The sequence below is a fragment of the Rhinatrema bivittatum genome, chromosome 4 (genome assembly GCF_901001135.1).
Source record: "Rhinatrema bivittatum chromosome 4, aRhiBiv1.1, whole genome shotgun sequence".
In the NCBI taxonomy this organism is placed as follows: Eukaryota; Metazoa; Chordata; class Amphibia; order Gymnophiona; family Rhinatrematidae; genus Rhinatrema; species Rhinatrema bivittatum.
In genome coordinates this window covers 73664016-73685184 of record NC_042618.1, presented here as the reverse complement: position 1 = coordinate 73685184, position 21169 = coordinate 73664016, and the positions used below count along the sequence as shown (strand labels likewise).

Genomic DNA, 21169 nt, shown 5'->3' with positions numbered 1-21169 from the left:
GTGGGCTGGTAGTGATGAAGCTCCAGCGGGGTCTCTGCTCCTCTGCAGCCTCACCCTCTGACGGTGGGGACTTGTGGGGCTCTGTCCCACAGGTAGCGACCATGCCCTCTCGATCCAAGGGTCCACATCCAGAACATACGCTTACAAAAACTTCACAAGAGATTCTATGGATTGGTTATTCAAAGCTTGCAGTGCTTAATATCTCATCTTTCATTTGGAAAACTATTAAAAAGCTGTAGGCTCTCTTTTTAACAGTAGTCATTTTTCACTTTTCTGTCAGCACTGGTAGTCATTTTTGGACAGCATCTTTACATAATTATTCTGTATAGTATATATATATATTTTTTTTTTTAAACAGATGGCATTCATATACAGGTCTATCTGAAAATAATTTTTTCAACAGAGCAGGAAGACAGGGAATTACCAGAAAACATAGTATGCAACCTGCTAGCCAAGTCCCAAAATACAGGTCTCATTTAAGGAAAGGCATTCACTGCTTGACAATGGTAAGTTATCTTAATGAGAACATTTAAAACCTACAGTTTCTCCATAAAATTGATCGAGTCAGTGAAGAAGAAATATATAGTTTAGTTGTAAAGTGCAGACCTCCATGAGCTTTGTATCTTCCTTTGTTTTTGTCAGTGCTAATAAACAAAATATCCATTGGCATATGTTCTTTTTATTTTTGCACTGGTGCAATTAGTTTATACAGCTAACAATCTACAAACAAGTATTCCCTAGAGCCAATGAACGAGTGACTTCAGTGTATGCAACAGCTCTTCAAAGAGATATCAGCAGAGATGGGGAGAAACTACACTGCAAGAATGAGATTCAGTCCTCTGTATAAACAGACCTGTGCCAGTGGGTTCTACCATTAGGCACTTGTCTGTACCTCAGAGTGGCCGTCTCAAGCTAAAAGCGAGGCCAATTTTCTAATGTTATATGTTCGAGAGCCCAGATGCCCTGCATCCCTTCTGATTTTAAAGTCCGTAAGCACTGTGCTTACTCATTGATGGTAGAAGTCTCAAGATGGCCAAGCCCAAGGCTTCCTTGAGCTTGAAACGAAATGTAAAATCATGTTTGGATACTGTGTGCATTAAAGACCAATAGTATTCAAATGACTCACTTTCCATCTCAAGATTCTAGAAAAATTACCAAGTATAGGTTAAGATCAACCACTTTAAAAGCTTTTCATGAGTCTCTCCAACAATAAGCAGAGCAGAGCAGACCAGTGGTAACTTTTAGCCAAACTCATCTGTTTTACGCAAACATGCTCTCCCCTCCACTGATGCTGACACAAGGAGACAACTCATCCTGATTCTGCTAACCATGCACCCACATCTAAGGAAAGTGGCAGGGATCGGACAACACTGGTATCAAGAACCTAATCAGCCAATTTGCTCCAATTTAGCCTGCTCTTGTTAAATCTTCAATCAAATGCATCTTGGCTTCTTGATTTCTATGTATCCTCAGGAACCAGCTATTTCTCTTACCTCATCACGGTTCCCGGAAGGAATGTGTGAAGATCTGGCATCATCTTCTGCTTCAATGACTGTCACTTCAGCAAAATCTTCCATGGAGTCCTGGAGCTCAGGTAAAGATCTCCGGCCATAGCGTTTCCCATCTTTGATGTACTTAGGCTGGGCTTCTGGTGAGCAATCTGCACAATGAAATATATGAATAAGAAAGGTCAGAGCAACGCTCATGAAGAAACGCTCAAAGCCCCTTGGCAAGAGAAGCACAAGGTTAATAGCGCATTTGAAAGAAGTCTGTTGCTACCTTTTAAAATTACGTTTTTAACTCATATGCATGCAAAACGATTTAGCATATTTCAGTCAAGAACTCTTGAGTAGGTCTAGGAACAATCTTAACAGTTTCCCTGCTTATGGTATTCTATACATGTGCATGGATGTCATGCTACACTATCTCAATGTCGCAAGCAAATCAACTGTGAAGAAATGCAGTCTGTACAGCACAAAATGGGTGGCATCCTAGCTAGGAAAATGGATTTAAGAACAGGTTGGCATACAGAGGCCACCGGCTTTGAAAACGTCTTAAGGAGACTTCCTGAAATAGCATGAGTGAAAAAAATATATGTTTGCTCCTGACCTCATACACCAGAGCAGAAGAACCTAAACTCTTCTAACCATGGCTTCAAAACAACAACTCAGCTATGTGCAGACGATCAAATACGGACTATGCAGAAATCCCTGGGTGCGGATATGCAGCCCTTTCTATTTGCAGGAGGAAGAACACTTTAGGTTATTTTCCTACATCCTTTTGATGCTAGTTAGGGGTTTAGCGATCCTGGTTGCCCCCTGATCTCAATGGACTATAATATACTTCAGGTACCCTTATCCTGATACGGTCCATTGAGAAAAAAATATATAGATTTTTTTTTTTTTTTACTTACAGGGATTTATATTCCACTTATAGTAGTACAACTATTCTAAGCAAAGTGCAATCAATCATTTAAACCAACATTGTAACAAAGCGACATTATGTTATACTAACCAAAGGCTTGTTGAAACAGGTAAGCCTTTAGCTGCTCACAAAAAAGCTTAGACTTGGAAACAGAACGTAAATCATTAGGTAAAGCATTCTAGAATGAAGGTCCTGCAGATGACAGCTTTTGAAAGCTGGCGCACACACAACAAATGATTGTTAGCAGAGCACAAGGAACGCAATAGAACACAAGATACCAGTAATTCCACAAGGAAAGGAGGGCCAGGTTCGTGGAACAGTATTTTACTAGTGTCAATAGTTTACATTTTATACATGACTCTACTGGAAGCTAATGTAGCTGCTGTAATACAGGAGCAACATGCTCTCTTAATGAACAAGGAATGATCAAATGAGCAGCCGCATTTTGTAATACCTGTAATGCTCTTAAATGATATATTTACACACACACACAATATCACATTACAGCCCTGGTTATTACTAACTTCTACAGTGCTAGCAGATATAAAAACAGCATGTACAGATACCAAAAGAGACAGTCCCTGCTCCAGGATGCCTACAGTCTAATCAAACCAGACAGAGCACAAATAAGGCTTCAGGAATTTTATGTGGCAGAGAAAGATGATTAAAACCAACAAGGTTATGATCAGGAGAACCAGGATTTAAGATTTAGAAGCAGCCACAAAAAAAAAATGGTGCTTGAATATGGCCAGAGTGGGAGAATGATGCACCAACTCAGGAACTCTATTCTAGGTAAAAAGCCCAGAGTCAGGAGCTGGTGATGGAGCATAAGAGCACGGCTTCCCAAACTGTGGGGCGGGGTCCCCAAATGGAGTCACAAAACTTCCATCTGGGGTCAGAAGTGTTTCAAATGGCAGCACTCTTCAGGCCTCAGGAGCATTAGTAGTGGAAGGCAGTATGGGACCTGTGAGCCAGCATGCACTCAGAGGCCCTGCCGTGGCCCCTCCCTCGTGTGAGTGTCTGGGATTACAGGGAGCCCTGTCTGAGGAGGGACTGGTGCCGCCGGAGTGCCTGTGAGCTTGCTTATAGGCCCCCCCATGCTGACTTTCTTTACTAATACTGCTGCCGCTTACAGATCCCTGGCGGGTTAGGACCAGCCATGGGCTGAATGTGCACTGGCCGGTGGAGATTGCCACTGTTCCTTTCTCCTCACCTCCCACTGAACCTAGCCAAGAGAAAAACCTTACCCCTTGTCATCAGCCTACCCTCTTTTCCCAGTTGTCATCCACATTTGGCCCAGGGACCAAGACAAAATGCTGCTGACCTTGACCAGAGATTTTTGAAGAAGTGGCTGTTTGACATGAAGGATCAGATGCAGGAGGAGTTTGGAGGTTGGATCAGCTGGAGAAGAATTAACTGTGGAAGAGTGTGAGAGTGAGAATGATAGATCGACTGGGGGTTGTAAGAGGAGCCATGGGGTGAGAAGAGATCAGCTGAGAGGATATATGAGGAGGTGACTTTGTGAGGTGAAAGAGGAGAAGGGGTTGAGAGTGAGGGAATGGGGGATGGGATCCATGGGGTTTATAAGAAGGGTTTGGATATAAGAGAGAGGCTGGGCTGGGGAGGTGAGAATAGCTGGGGCAATAGCTGTAGGGATGGGGATTGTGAGAAAGGATTAACGGGAGAGAGTGGAGGCTGGGAATGGGGGTAAACTGTACTGCGGGGAGAGGGGCCGCATACCTGCTTATCTGTTTTGGTTGTTAACTGGGGTCATGTGAATTTTCAAGTGCTAAGATGGGGTCACACTGACAAAGTGTAAGTGTAAGAGTGACTTGCCGAATTAACAGTTTTGTGTAAAAAGGACAGCAACACAATTGATGTTCAGGAGGGTTATATGCTAAAGTGCTGCTTTGAAGAGAAATTAAAATTTTTCACCAGAAAGGGAAGATGTTTATTGTCAAGAGATATCTATAAGCTCATACACACACACACTCCCCCTACTATGAGCCAAGCCAAACGTTTTGCTGGTAGACAGCAATAAAATTATCGCAGGCTGGTAGCTATGGCCATATTTAGCATTTCAGCATCACAGGCACAGGGGATTTTTATGAGAAAACATGACCTCACCTGTGTGATTACCTGTAGCACCAGGGTTTTGGAAGACAAAAGGAACCAGAAAAACAAATGCAGTTCAGTCTCAATTTATGTAATATGCCAATTCCCCATCATTCACAGAAACATAAAAATGACAGCAGAAAAGGACAAGATGGTCCTTCTAGTCTGCCCAGCAAGCTTATGGTAGTATCTGCTTTGATGTGCAGGTTACACCTAAGATTATCAATTTCCCAGACCATAAAAGTCAGGGCTCTTACTGGTTGCTGTCTGAATACAATTCCCCGTTACCCCTTGTCGATGAAGCAGAGAGCAAAATTGGAGTTGCATCAAGATATTAGGCTTATTGGTTAAGGGTAGTAACTGCCGCACCAGCAAGTTACCCCCATGCATGCATTTCTTCATTTCCATCCTCTCGCCTTTAAGGATTCACAGTGTTTATCCCATGCCCCTTTGAATTCTCTCACTGTTTCCGTCTTCACCACCTCCTCCGGAAGGGCATTCCAGGCACCCCCCACCCTCTCTGTAAAGAAATATTTCCTGAAGTTGATTGAGTCGTCCTACCTGGAGTTCCATTTCATGACCCTTAGGTTCTATTGATTTCTTTCCAACGGAAAAGGTTTGATGATTGTGCATCATTAAAACCTCTCAGGTGTCTGAAGGTCTGCATCCTATTGTCCCTGTGCCTCCTCTCTTCCAGGGTATCCATATTCAGATCCTTCAGCCTCTCCTCATAGGTCTTCTCATACAGACCCCACACCATTTTGGTCGTTCTTCTCTGGACCGCCTCCATCCTATCTTTGTCCCTTTTCAGATAAGGACTCCAGAACTGAACATAATACTCCAAGTGAGACCTCACCAAGGACCTGTACAAGGGGATAATTACCTTTTTTTTTTTTTTTTTTTTTACTGGCTATTCCTCTCTCTATGCTGCCCAGCATTCTTCTGGCTTTAGCTATTGCCTTGTCACATTGCTTCACCATCTTCAGATCTCCAGTCCGTGCACATCAGTCTCTCACCCACCATCACATACTGCTGTTTTGGATTATTGCACCCCAGATGCATGACTCCACAACAGTACTGTGTCAGTTTCTTTCCAAATGTGAGAAGTTCATTATACAAGAAACTAGAAACTGGAAGTCGTGGAAAAGTGTTTAGAGTATCTGCTTACTGGTGGCACAGCACAAATATTACTATTACTTACAATAAGATTACAATAGCTGGGGAGGGATGGAGGGGTTTTGTGCTAAACTAGTTCCAACATATAAATCACAATAATTCTAAAATTATTATATGTAGCATTAGCTGATATCCAGCTATTAAAAAACACCTATGTATCCCTGCTTAGCAGTCACAATGCTGAACATCTAATCACCTCAACTAAAATGTAACAGAAACCCAGGGTAGTTCTTATCTGGCAATTATCTACTAGGTTGTCTGAATTTCTTTACAGCAAAGGGGTTAGAAGCAGATGCACTTGTTATAAAATGATTTACCAGAGTTGAATGTATGCAAAGTGTCCACACTACAAGGCTGCAGATAGATAGAACAACATAAGAGACATTCTGGTTTGGGCCAAAGTCCACTGAGCCCAGCATTCTGTCTCCATCAGTAGCCAATCTAGATCACAAGTACTCAGACACTCAATAGTTGATCTATTTATTGTATCTCACTCCCAGGTTTAGTGCTGGTTTTCCCAAGTCATGGTTTAATGGTTTAATGGAACATGGTTTAATGGAACAAAGTCAGCATGGCTTTACCCAGGGCAAGTCTTGCCTCACAAATCTGCTTCACTTTTTTGAAGGAGTTAATAAACATGTGGATAAAGGTGAACCGGTAGATATAGTATACTTGGATTTTCAGAAGGCGTTTGACAAAGTTCCTCATGAGAGGCTTCTAGGAAAAGTAAAAAGTCATGGGATAGGTGGCGATGTCCTTTCGTGGATTGCAAACTGGCTAAAAGACAGGAAACAGAGAGTAGGATTAAATGGGCAATTTTCTCAGTGGAAGGGAGTGGACAGTGGAGTGCCTCAGGGATCTGTATTGGGACCCTTACTGTTCAATATATTTATAAATGATCTGGAAAGAAATACGACGAGTGAGATAATCAAATTTGCAGATGACACAAAATTGTGCAGAGTAGTTAAATCACAAGCAGATTGTGATAAATTGCAGGAAGACCTTGTGAGACTGGAAAATTGGGCATCCAAATGGCAGATGAAATTTAATGTGGAAAAGTGCAAGGTGATGCATATAGGGAAAAATAACCCATGCTATAATTACACGATGTTGGGTTCCATATTAGGTGCTACAACCCAAGAAATAGATCTAGGTGTCATAGTGGATAACACATTGAAATCGTCGGTTCAGTGTGCTGCGGCAGTCAAAAAAGCAAACAGAATGTTGGGAATTATTAGAAAAGGAATGATGAATAAAACGGAAAATGTCATAATGCCTCTGTATCGCTCCATGGTGAGACCGCACCTTGAATACTGTGTACAATTCTGGTCGCCGCATCTCAAAAAAGATATAATTGCGATGGAGAAGGTACAGAGAAGGGCTACCAAAATGATAAGGGGAATGGAACAACTCCCCTATGAGGAAAGACTAAAGAGATTAGGACTTTTCAGCTTGGAGAAGAGACGACTGAGGGGGGATATGATAGAGGTGTTTAAAATCATGAGAGGTCTAGAACGGGTAGATGTGAATCGGTTATTTACTCTTTCAGATAGTAGAAGGACTAGGGGACACTCCATGAAGTTAGCATGGGGCACATTTAAAACTAATCGGAGAAAGTTCTTTTTTACTCAACGCACAATTAAACTCTGGAATTTGTTGCCAGAGAATGTGGTTCGTGCAGGTAGTATAGCTGTGTTTAAAAAAGGATTGGATAAGTTCTTGGAGGAGAAGTCCATTACCTGCTATTAGGTTCACTTAGAGAATAGCCACTGCCATTAGCAATGGTTACATGGAATAGACTTAGTTTTTGGGTACTTGCCAGGTTCTTATGGCCTGGATTGGCCACTGTTGGAAACAGGATGCTGGGCTTGATGGACCCTTGGTCTGACCCAGTATGGCATTTTCTTATGTTCTTATGTTCTTATGGCTAATAACCATTTACGGACTTTTCCTTCAGGAACCTGTCCAATCCTCTTTTGAACCCCACTATGTCAGTTGCCTTGACCACGTACTCCACAACAGATTCCATAACTTGATTATGCAGAGTGTGAAACAAATATTTCCTATATGATGTTTTAAATCTGCCAGCTGCTAGTTTCAAGAAATGACCCTAACCCTGGTGTTAGGGAACGATTATTTATCCTTTCAATTTACCAATTCCATCCTACTTAGGATTTTATTAATTTCAATCATAAGAACATAAAAACATGCCATACTGGGTCAGACCAAGGGTCCATCAAGCCCGGTATCCTGTTTCCAATAGTGGCCAATTCAAGTCACAAGTACCTGGCAAGTACCCAGACATCAGACAGATCACAAGCTACTATTGCTTATTAATCATCATCATAGCAGTTTATGGATTTATCCTCTAGGAACTTATCGAAACCTTTTTTAAACCCAGTTATACTAACTGCTGTAACCACATCCTCTGGCAATGAATTCCAGAGCTTAACTATGCGCTGAGTGAAAAAGATTTTTCTTTGATTTGTTTTAAATGAGCTACTTGCTAACTTCATGGAGTGCCCCCTGGTCCTCCTGTTGTCTGAGAGAGTAAATAACCAATTTACATTAACTTGCTCATATCATATCCCTCACTCAGTCAGTTCTTCTCCAAACTGAACAGCCCTAACTTCTTTATAGCCTTTCCTCATAGGGCAGCCATTCCATGCCCCTTATTTTGGTCACCCTTCTCTGCACTTTCTCCAGTGCAGCTATATCCTTTTTGAGATGCAGTGACCAGAACTACATACAGTATTCAAGGTGCGATCTCACCATGGTACGATAAAACAGAGGATGTCATAATGCTTTTGTATTTTCCATTCCCTTCTTAATAATTCCTAACATTGTTTGCTTTTTTTATTGCCACAGCTCACTGGGTGAACGATTTCAATGTATTATCCACTAGGACACCAAGTTCTCTTTCCTGGGTAGTAACTCCTATGTTAGAACCTAACATTGGTAGCTACAGCAAGGGTTATTTTTTCCCATATGAATCACTTTGCACTTGTCCATGTTAAATTTCATCTGCCATTTGGAAGTTCAATCTCCTCTCACTCATCTTTGCCAAGCTAAAGAGTCCTAATCTGTTCAGCCATTCTCCATAAGGGAACTTTTCCATGCCTTTTATCATTTTTTGCTGCTCTTCTCTGTACATTTTCTATGTCTGCTCTGTCTTTTTTGAAATGGGGTGACCAAAAATGCACACAATACTCAGGGTGTGGTTGCACCATGGATCTATGCAAGGGCATTATGATATTCTCAGTTTTATTCTCTATTCATTTCCAAATAACTCCCAACATTCTATTTGCTTTTTTGACTGCCATTGTACACTGAGCCAAAGATTTCAAGGTATTATCCACAAGGACTCTGAGATCCTTTACCTCGGTGATGACTCCTTCACTGAACCTGGCATCATGTACTTGTAGTTGGGATTATTTTTCTTTACGTGCATTATTTTGCACTTGTCCATATTAAATTGCATCTGCCATTTAGAAGTCCAGTCTTCTACTCACAATGTCCTACTGCAGTTCTTCACAATCTGCTGCCATTTTAATGAATCAAAACAATTTTGGGTCATCTGCAAATTTGGTCACCTCACTCAATGTCTCCAAATCATTTACGAATATGCTTAATAGCACAGGCCCTAATACAGACCCCTCTGGCATTCTACCAATGACCTTTATCCAATCAGAAAACCGACCATTTAGTTCTACCCTCTGTTTTCTGTCTTTTATCCAGTTATCAATCCACAAAAAGGGCACTGCCTCCAATCAGATGACCTCCTAGTTTTCTGAGGAGTCTTTCATGATGGATTTGTCAAATGCCTTCTGAAAATCCAAATATATTAAAAAAAAAAAAAATCTGTTCACCTTTGTTCACATGTTTATTTAAACCCTCAAAAAAAAAATCTTGTAAAATGGTAAGGCATGACTTCCCTTTGCAAAATCCATTTTAACCCTCCCCCTTTAAACCATGTCTATTTATGTGGTCCATGAGTTTGTTTAAGAATAGTTTCAACCATTTCTCTGACAAAGACATTAGGCTCACCAGCCTATAGTTTCCCAGATCACCCCGGAGCCCTTTTTAAAAATTGGTGTCACATTGACCACCCTGGTCTTACTGTGGTTTAAATAATAGGTGCAAAGCACCAGAAACAGGTCTGCAATTTCATTTTTTAGTTTCCTTAGAACTCTAGGGTGAATATAATTCAGTCCTGGTGATTTGTTATTCTTTAGACCAGTGGTTCCCAACCCTGTCCTGGGAAGCCCCCCCCCAGTCAGCCAGGTTTTCAGGATATCCACAATGAATATGCATGAGAGAAAATTTGCATGCACTGCCTCCATAACATGCAAATTTTCTCTCATGCATATTCATTGTAGATATCCTGAAAACCCGACTGACTGGGGCGGGGGGGTGTCCCTAGGACAGGGATGGGAACCACTGCTTTAGACTCTCAATCCAAGTTATTACGTCTTCCAGTTTCTCCATGATTCCATTTAGTTGCTCAAAATCATCATAAAACAAAAGGTTTCCTGTGTGGGCATGACCCTGACATCCTCCTCAGTAAAGACTGAGGCAATGATTTTATTTAGTTTTTCTGCTATTTCCTTGTCCTTGCTGACCAATCCTTTCAATCTTTGGTCATCCAGCAACCCAACTGACTCCCCCTCACAGGCTTTTTGCTTTGAACATACTTGAAAAATTTTGTTACTTGTTTTTACCTCTATGGCACGCTTCTTTTCCAGTTCTTAGTCTGCTTAGTTACTTTTTTACATCTAATTTGCCAGTGCTTATGGTCTTCTCTGTTTTCCTCATTTGGGTCTGCTTTCCATTTTTTGAATGATCCATTTTTGGCTTTAATTGCCTCTTTCACCTCATTATTAAACCACATTGGAGACCATTTGGTTTTCTTCCAACCTTTTTTAATGCACGAAGTACATTTTGTCTGGGCTTCAAGGATGGTAATTTTAATCATCATCCATGCCTCCTGCAAATATTTAACCTTGTGGATTGTAGCTTTCAGTTTTATTCTAAAAAATGTCCTCATTTTATCATACTCTCTCTTTTTATAGTTAAATGCTACTGCAGTTGTTTTCCTTAGTATTCAAACACCAATGATGATGTCAAGTTTTATTACATTATGATCATTGTTGCAAGTGGATCCACCATCTTTATCTCTTGCACCAGGTGCATCCCACTGAGAATTAGATCTAATGTAGTTCCCCCTCTCATCAGTTCCATGACTAACTGCTATATGAAACAGTTATTTTTGGCATCTAGGAACTTTGCCGTATTTGCATGTCCTGATGTGGCATTTACCCAATCAATACTTGGGAAACTGAAGTCTCTCTAACACAGCCTGAATGATCTTTGGCTTGCCAGACATAGTAGATTGGACTCCTGCAATTCTTCTAGACTTATTAATTACAGACAAAATTAAACCATCAAGAGCCTACTTACCTTAGCAGTGCTGGAAACAAAAATGCAGTAATCAGACAAGGGGCTTTGCCAAGCTCCTGTTTCCTTCTCATGTGTGGGACCCCCTATTCTCCTTGAGACCTGTTTTATCCCTCTACTCAGGGAAAATGCCCTGCAACCAGGATTCCCTCGAGGGCTTCCTTAATATGGACCACACTAAATGCCTGGTCCTGGACTTTTAAGGAGATTAACATCCACTCCTTTATACTCCCATTACTGAGTTGTCCATTTTACTAGCAAGCCTAATCTGTTAATATTTTGCAGTCTGTTTCCTCAACCTGTACAAGATGACAGTAATATATCCCCACTACTATACTCTTCCCTTTTCCCTTTGGACTTTCTATCCATAAGGATTCCAGAGTGCAGTTTGTTTCCTGTTAAAAAACAAAACAAACAAAACTTGTAACCTTCTTGACTCTATGCCATCCTTAACATTCTGCCATCCCTCCAAAAATTGTATCTGCTCTGACATGTCACTATAATTTATACACTGTTATCATTGTCCCATTGGTTGCTCCTTCCACCAGGTCTCCAAAATTCCTATTATATCTATATCTTCCTTTAGCGCCATTCTCTTATTTTTCAGACTTATGGCATTCACTTACAGATATTCTATTTTATTTGTAGTTTTATATGTACTCACAACTTGCTTATCAGATGATACATGCAGTTTGAAGTTAATTGTATCTGCGTGCTCTGTATTTAAATACAATCAGTTTTCATTCTAACTTGCTTGGTTTGTCAATACCCTTTGAAGATACCTCTCTGAACCATGAACTGCCAAGCAACTATCAGCTTTCCACATGTTCTAGTTTAAAAGCTGCTCTATCTCCTTTTTAAAAGTTAATACCAGCAGCCTAGCTCCACTCTGGTTAAGGTGGAGCCCACCCTGTTGGAATAGGCTCCTCCTTCCTCAGAGTATTCCCCAGTTCCTCACAAACATAAAATCCTCTTCCCTGCACCATCGTCTCATCTATGCATTGATACTCTAAAGCTTAGCCTGCATCTGGGGTCCTGAGTGTGGAACACAAAGTATTTCTGAGAATGCAACCCTGGAGATTCTGGATTTCAATTTCCTACCTAACATCCTAACCTCCCCTCCTGAACCTTTCCATATCACTGGTAACCATATAACCAGTATAACCAGGCTTGTCACGAGGAGAGATCAATGTAGAACAGGGGTTGGGCATCTCTGATACTCAAGGGCCCCTAACTGGTTGGGTTTTCAGGATTTTCCTAATCAATATGCATGAGATTTGCATAAGTTTAACAGTGAGACCACAAACCAATTTCATGCATATTCATTTGGGTTATCCTGAAAACAACTGATTAGGGCAGGAGTTGCCCATCCCTGAGCTAGAACATCTTGTACTTGGGCTCACTGCAGCCTCAGTTCTGCACAATTCCCAAGCCTTGGAAATGGCAGAGTATCTGAAGATGATTGATATCTGCAGCACGCTTTCATATGCAGAACAAGAGGTGCTGGCTTGGGGGACACGACTGTCTTACAGAGATTTATTCCTGTATAATGCAGTGAGTAAAAGGACAAACTGAATAAGCCTGTATGATCCTGTGCAAGTCTCAATTTCCTACTGTAAAAGAGCTTTATTAAACTTTGCCAAGTTTAACACTTGTATAATAAAATAGATTTCATAACATTTGAGACTGAAGCACCCCTTTTACCACCTATTTTCCCAAGAGTCTCTACACTATAACTAATACTTCTTCACAAACTGTTCTTCTTTGCCTTTATTAATAAACTCCAAAAATGGATTCATCTTTTCCAAGGTTTTGTCTCCTGTTTAAGCTTTTTTTTTTCCTATAAATTGCCCTAAACTCCAAAATCCAGAGATTTATTACCTGCTTCCATGCTCTAAAAATACATTCCTTAGTCACCACCAATGCACCTATGAATCTGACCTGACATGTACTTATTTACTGCTCTATCCCCCAGCAACATTGGACTGCAAATGCCTAAACTCAGTCTCAGAAGCTAAGCAGGAACAGACCTGGCCAGTACCTGGATGTGGAACCAGAGGGTAAGACCAGATGATGGGAGCCACAGAAGGCAACGGTAAACCCTTGCAGCATTCTGCCAAGTAAAGGGGACCTTCATCGCCCAACCCTCAACCTCCAGATACGAGCAGAAAGAGGACAGGGAAAAAACCCCAAATATCCTGTTTCTGTTATACACATACAACATGTGACGACATCTATAACTCAACTTCCTATATTTTACATACACAGTATAATACAATTTGCCAGGTTATCTTGCTATATTACAAGAATGTAAGGCTTTGCTATGCTCGTGGAGTTTTCATATTTTAGACAAGTGGTTTTTCCATGTTTCAATATTAACACACTTTCTGGTGTAAAATACATTATACATAGTTAATTAGAATAAATCATTTTGTATCAGACAGAGATAATGATTTTGTCTTAATTCAATTCAGTCTCCTTATTCTATTGAAAGGCCATTTCTGTGTCAATGCTCACTAGGGATGGGGAAGGGAAAAAAATCATTTCTGTGGGGGTTTGCCTCAGAGAGTATCATTTTGTTTAATGTTTATTTTATTTCTGCAGTTCATAGAAACAAAATAAACGTTAAAAAAAAACCCAAATAAAAATAAAATTAAATGGAGTTTCCCCAGGCCCCATTCCACCCACTCCCAAAGTGTCAGGACCAGGAACCTTCCCAGCTCAGACAGACCTGAATCATGGGGGTCTGCCACGGCCTGGTCCTGACCTTGAGGCCTAGGCCTAACCCAGACCCGGTGGCAGAGGCCCAGTCTTAGACCTAGACCCATACCTATAGGTTTAGGCCCAGGCTCAATGTTGGGGACTAGCCAAGGCCCAGACTAGACACCAAGGTGAAGTTCTAGGCCCAACTCCCAGGTCCCAATGCTGAGGCCTAGACCAGGCCCCCATCATCATCTCTCAAAAAAAAAAAAAAAAATTCTTAAAGCGGACATGTTATTTTATTGAAGAATTGAAGAAGAGAAGATATTTTAGGCCTCAAGGTCAGGCTCAAACACTGGGACCAGGCCTGTCCCTGGCAGCAAGCCTAGGCCAAGGCAGTGGAAATGAGCCTCAGGATCTGGTGTTGGACTTAGGCATAGGCCTCGGAACCCAATTTCAGAACTAGGCCTACACTTCAGGACCAGGCTTCAGATTTTCCTTTTTGTTTCCCCAAATTAAACAAAAGTAAAACCAATGAAATCTTGTTGGTTTCTTTCATTCTGTTTTGAAAACTACATGAAATGAAATATTTCCTATTTCCTTTCAAATGAATGAACATCCCTAATGCTCATTGTGAATAATTGATAGAGATTTGTAATTTCTTTTTACAGTTACCAGTTGGACATAAACAGGTTTGGGGGATTTCCTGATTCTGGAGAGCAGTGTGCTGTCTTGTCCCACCCCCTGAAGCTCTTGTCATCCAGCATCGAGACTGTCACCTGGAGGTCCTGAGGCTGACCTCTGGGGGGGCGATAATTAAAATGGTTAGCCACCAGAGCGCCTAAGAAGCATGCCTCTTCTAGCAAGTTTTTTATGTTGCTGGAATGAGGAAAAAAGGAAGAGGAAAGTGAATTTGGCTAACCCTACTCTACACCCACAACAGTACCTCAAGATTAACACCTCAATCAACTCAATAGACAAGTTGAAGAGTTAACTGCAGGAGATGCAGATGAGGTTTCACTAAGCGTGGGTGTATGTACTCCTCTGCCATTGCTCCAACCTGCAGATATCACCTATGTAGAAAATTTCACTGCTACTTCTGTCAATGGCCCTGTTTCCCTTCATGTATCGCACGGAGTTTTAATCAAGGAGAGCTCTTTGCAATCTTTATGCTCTCCTATTTCTGGATGCGAGGGGTTTTCCCCTAATGGTGTTTATAAGGCTCCTATAGACAAAGAGACAGGTCCCTATTCCAATTGCAATGGGGTTTGCCTCTTATCGAAGAGGCTTTGAAGCTGGGAAACCATATGAACCAGCAAATATAACTCAGACATCTGGACAGTGGTCTCAAGGACAGCGAACTTTGTCTCAATCTGTTTCTTAATTATGCGCTCCACAGTAGCTTGGGCTAACTTTATGGAGCTGGAACACAGGATGAGAGCTGTGGAAGTGCAAATTTCCTCAAGTAATTTGATAAAGAATTTACAGATATCTGTGTCTTCTAATGTAAAGGATAGCATATATTTGCAAGATTGAACATTTAAATAATTCTATAAGGTCAAAAAATGTAATATTAAATTTTCCGAGAGTTAGACTTATCACCAGTGGAACTGTTTAATAAATATGTAGATGTTTTGCAGATAATTTGGGATAAAGAAATCAATCTAGAGTTGAGGGAAGTATGGATCTTTTTGTTCCTATTGATAGCCCAAACCTTTCTGAATTCCTTCAGGATTCCTATGATTATATATCTAGGTCAACCTTGTTAGTATCCTTTGTATCAGATATGGATAAAGAATGGTATTTCAACAATACTTTAAATACAAAGGAGTTCATTTTTGTGGACAAAATGTACAGATCTTTCCAGATGTGTCATGTGAAAATTACACAGGAAGTTATTTTTTTAGCTCTTAAACAGCGTACGGCTCAACTTGGGGCCACTTTTTTCCTAAAGTTTCCCTGTAAGCATATAGTGGCTTACCAAGAGACTACCTATTTATTGTATTGCTAGATCCATCCCACCTGGAGACATTTCTTATAGATAAAACACCCGTAAGTGCATATCAGAGGGTTATATAATAGAGGAAGAAATTGAATTATAGAGCAGCATGTTATAATTCGATTGTTCTTTTTTTCCTTTTTATTAATTTCCGTTTTAGTCTCTCTTCAGATTATGATGTATAGTCATTTCTAGGTATTAATGTATACATTAGCATTGCTTTATTATACATTTAAATGTAAATGGTATAATTAATAAACATACAATTGGACACAAACAGGTTTAACAATTATAAAAATGGTTTATGTATAACATCTGTCATTGGCAAATATTGGTAAACTAGCTCTCTGAGAACTTTTGTCTTGCACTAATGGCCAGAGCATAAATCCTAAAAGACCAATTAGTGCTTCTTAGAGACACATTCTCAAATTCTTCCAGGCTCTTAATTTAATACATTTTAAATTAACTTGGCATGTTGGTAGACCTCTTATAGGACACAAAAGATGCCTACTTATATAATACTACTTTTTTTTTTTTTAAACAAACATTATTACCTTCTCTTAGAAGCATTATAAATTATAATTTTTCTTCTTGGTTTATATTTTAGTATGCACTTCTGAATTTGATCTGTCACTAAACCATTTTAATATATATTCTAAGTGGTTTGCTAGGCAATTATTCAAAACTTTTTTTTTTTAAACTTATTTGTACATTTTTTATATAACACTAGTTTTCCACAAAGTGGTTCACCACGGTTTATAGTAAAATAAGCATAATAAACACAGAATTATCATGCACATGACATACAAAATAAACCAAGACAAAACAATTATTAGAAATTAAAAATTAAATGCTTCATTAAAATAAAAAGCCTTCAACATTTTCCAAAAGGACTTAAAGTCCTTTCCAAAATGTAATTTAAGGGGGAAGGTATTCAAAATAAGGTACAAACCCAGGGTAAAAATCCTTGGCCAACACCACAATACACATACCCATTTCTATGTATAAATTATTTGGATTTAGCATTCCACAACAGCTTTCTGAATGCAAAATCCAGCTGGGAAAAGTATTTTGTAAAATTGGAGTCCCTTGGTAAGTATATAGATTCTAGGCTATGACAAAAAGGTCTCCCCAAGTTCACACCAAATGCTTGGTAAGAAGGTATTTGTCTGTGCAGCATGCACTGTCCCCCCCAACAGGACAGCATTTCAATGTGCTCAACTTTGGAGAGAGCAGCATGCAGTGCTACTCTCATAAAACATGCAGAGCAAGTACAGCATCTCCTCTGTGAAAAAAACTGAAAGCGGATGAGAAAAAACATTTTATTTATTTCACAATTCTTAAATACTGCTCACTCAGATACCAGACCTGATCCGGGTGGTGCACAACAAATAAAAACCACATAAAACAACTTAAGACACCCCATAAACTCCAAATCATAGACATGCAGGGCAAGTCTTCATGAGCTACAACTGGAAGATGTGGAACGTGCTATATGTTACTCTAGACAGCGTTATTATGAACATGGAAATAAGGCACGTACCTTGCTGACACATTTGTTAAAGCGGAGGTATCAGCGGACCTTGATTACAAAGATTAAGCGAGCAGATGGTACATTGGTTTATACAGATAGTATTAATGCACGGTTTAAGGAACTTATTTCTTTGTATTCTGCGGATGGACAAGCTGAAGGCTGAAGTTCAGAAGGATAAGCTGGTGGCTCCTATTTCTTTGCAGGACTTACAAGAGGCAATTTCATTGCTTCCAGCTCAGAAAAGCCCAGGGCCAGATGGCTATCCTATAGATTTTTATAAATATTTTTCATCAGAATTGCCTGGCCCTCTGAAGTTGGCATTTGATGAAACAAAAACATTGACCGATGCTAATATTGTATTGCATAAGCCAGGGAGACATGCTTCTGAGCCAGACGCGTACAGGCCCATTCGTTGTTGAATGCCGACACAAAGGTTTTGGCTTCGTCAAGGGTCATTCTTTGGTGGACAATACTAGGTATCTATTTGACCTGCTGGCTTTGGCAAAGCGAGATAAGACTGCAGGGCTTGTGATTAGTTTAGACATTGAGAAGGCCTTTGATAGACTACAATGGCCTTTTCTATTTGCTGCTCTTTGTAAATATGGGAATCCTGAGCACTTTTGTGACTGGATTTGAGTTTTGTATGATCATCCCAGGGCTCACATGGGTTTTTATCTGAATTTTTTCCCATAGAGAAGAGCACGACAGGTTTTCCCTTTATCCCTGTTGCTTTTTGATTTCACCATAGAGATTCTCGCAATTCAATTGAGAGCTGATAAGGGGATTTGGGGTATACCAGTGGGTGAGAAATCACATCTTATGTCCTTGTATGCAGACGTGTAATTATTCCTTTTTAATCCCAAGAAATCAGGACCACAGCTGTTGGCAGAACTTGCAGCCTTTGGGAAAGCTGCAAGCTATAAATTTAATTATCACAAGTCAGAGGTCTTTCCTATTGGCATCAATAGAGTGGAAAACATTCCTATTTGTTTTGTTCCCTTCAAAAAAAACGTCTCATTTCAAATAGCTAAGTGTTTTTGTGCCCCGTAATACCAGGGATCTGTATCGGCTTAATTATGCACCCATTTTCACTAAGATTCAGCAGGATCGGAAAGATCTTTACATTTCTTGGGGAGGGGAGGGGGGAATTAATGTCATCAACATGACTTTATTACCCCAGTTTCTTTATTTCAGCATTTGCTATGCTTTCTCCTAACTAAATTTTTTTTACAATGGTGAATAGTATGCTTTTGGAGTTTTTTTGGGAGGGCAAACTTGCAAGGGTTAAGCTGTGTACTTTGTGCAGGCCTAAAGAATGGGATGGTATGGCCTTTCCGGATTTACAAGCTTATTTCTGGGCCGCTTGTTTATGAGGTATTCTCTCATGGCTTTATAGAGACCAAACGGTGTCTTGGATATCTATTGAGTGATAAATGGTTGGGGAGACCGATCTTCTTTCGTTAATTACATCAGCTTTATTGTCTCCATTGAGCAGTTGGATATGTCAAACTTGCCTCACTGTTGCTTGACAGTTAAAGCCTGGAGAGCTCTATGTAAAGGGCTGGGCATTAGTGGCAAGGGCCCTCTGGTGTTTGATAATATGGCTTCACCTTTTGTTGGCAGGGTGTTTGCCAGAAGACTCCTATATGCATGTTTGGTGGGGGATGTCCTTATACATTTGGCAGCAGGTGGGTCACATAATCAAGCAAATAGTGGGTTGCATGATGGCTCTCTCCCCAGGGCTCTGTCTTTTAGGCCTTTGGGGTGGCCAATACTTTGACAGGTACCAGAAACAGTTGATATAGAAGTTGCTGCTGCATGTGGCACATTTTTCAATTACTCAGAAATGGAAGTCGGTGCCTACGTTGGAACAGTGGAGGACTCAGGTTCATGCTGTCACCCTCCTTGAAAAATTAACATATATGTTGTGGAACAAAGAAATGTTATACAATAGAAGCTGGGACGCCTACTGGAAATTTTATCACTCCATGTAATTGGAGGGGAGCTGTTTGGTGATGATGACTCTTGTTTATAATTGATGGGGACTTATGTTTGATATTGTGATCTTGCTTGTATTCCAAATTTGTCAAATAAACAGTTAACAAAAAAAAAAAAAAACCCAGATCATGCCATCAACCCATACTGCTTTCTACATGGATATTTCATTAAGCCTGAGTCTATCATAGCATACAATAAACAAACTAGAAAATTAAAAGCAATTTTCTTGAATGTAAGTTCCAGTTGGCAGGCCATGGTCTCTTCCCCAAGCTTTCTGAATTGCAGTGGGCAACCTACCAGCTATGTCTTTTGGAGCAGCACTCAACTGGCTGTTTCCCCATGACAAACCTACAGGTAGCCAAGCTTTAATCTTCATTACTACCAGAACCAAAAATTGCACGCCCAAAAGCATCGAGCAAAGGAGAGTGATAGACAACACACTGCTCCAAAACTCACCCAAACGCCCAGGAGGGGTTTTTTTGTTTGTTTCTGGCAGGTTTCTCTTACTCCTTAGCTCTTCCAACTCAAATCAGAACCAGAACTGAGATCTGGTATCATTCACAGCTATCCAGAGATTTTTCCCCTATTTTCTTTCCCTTCGGCTCACTTAGCTCAGTCACCACAGCAACAGTCCTCGGTAAGGAACCCATGCATCAGCGTTCCATCCAGACCCCTGCAACTGTGAGCCCTATATCCAGCCACGAGATGTCTTTGTATGATGGACTTCCTTCCCCTACTTCATCCCTGCCTCAGCCAGACTGGGGAACAGAGTTCTGGCCCAGGAATCAAACTCAGGTTCCTCTGCATGACAGTGCATAGCAATGCCACTGAGCCAGTCTCCCAAGAACCAACTGAATAATTATGCTGAAGTAATAATACTGCTCCACCTTGACAATAAAACTGCTATCCAATGGATAAACATCAGTTTCTGTGGGGATGGACTGGAGCACGTGGACTACATGAAGTACATAACAGTAAGTCTATATTGTTTCTGAACATTCAAGCAGTAATTGCTGAACAACAGGTAAAATGAAGATGAGAACAAACCCCCAGCAGGCACTTGAAGGTACCACACACAGGATGAAAAACCCTCCAAATGGCCATGCTGGCCCTGGTGCACTCCATTGAGAATACTGTGTTCCTGTATGAATCCACACCAAGATGCTGGATACTCAATTAAAACATGATCTTACCACAGCACCAAAGTCAATAGCCACTGACAGGCAGACCCTGAACACTGCTGTCTCATATCAAAAGGGAAGCTTTGGTCACATATTTATTTAAATATCTTATAACTTTGCTTATTGCAGCTGCCCCCACTGTTTGCAGGGGTACAATACACTAAACATTTATGAATTCTGACATTAAACAAAGGACAAGTACAAAACCGATCTTACATTCAGAGGATGGAAAGCACAGGCATGCCAACATCATGGTTTAAATCAAGGAAACAACCATGGGAGAGATTCAAACAAGTAATTCAATAGCAAGGAAAAATGAAGGCATCAAGGTCTCAAATAAAGACCTCATCATTGATCCTACAGAACCAGTACTTGAACTACATCTTCTATACGACAACCATAAACTGGACCTGAACTGGACGAGAAAGATCCAGTTATCTTTTCCACTGATGGAAACATAAATCTAATCCTAGTTACGACTGTGGCAATGAAACCCGAACAGAACCCAATCAGAGGAGCATATCCCCTGTGACCCTTTCCAGGGCATGTGGCCAACATTCATGCAGTCACACCAGATGTCATAAC

At 40.5% G+C, this 21169-nt stretch overlaps 1 protein-coding gene across 3 annotated transcripts in view; it reads right to left on the bottom strand.

Moving 5' to 3' along the window:
* Positions 1 to 21169, bottom strand: part of NIN (ninein) — a 274889-nt gene that overhangs the window by 178175 nt on the left and 75545 nt on the right. For all 3 annotated transcript variants that reach the window (XM_029598345.1, XM_029598344.1, XM_029598347.1), the window contains exon 4: positions 1494 to 1660. In XM_029598345.1, coding sequence (XP_029454205.1) covers positions 1494 to 1660 — 167 coding nt within the window. The remainder of the gene's footprint in view (positions 1 to 1493; positions 1661 to 21169) is intronic.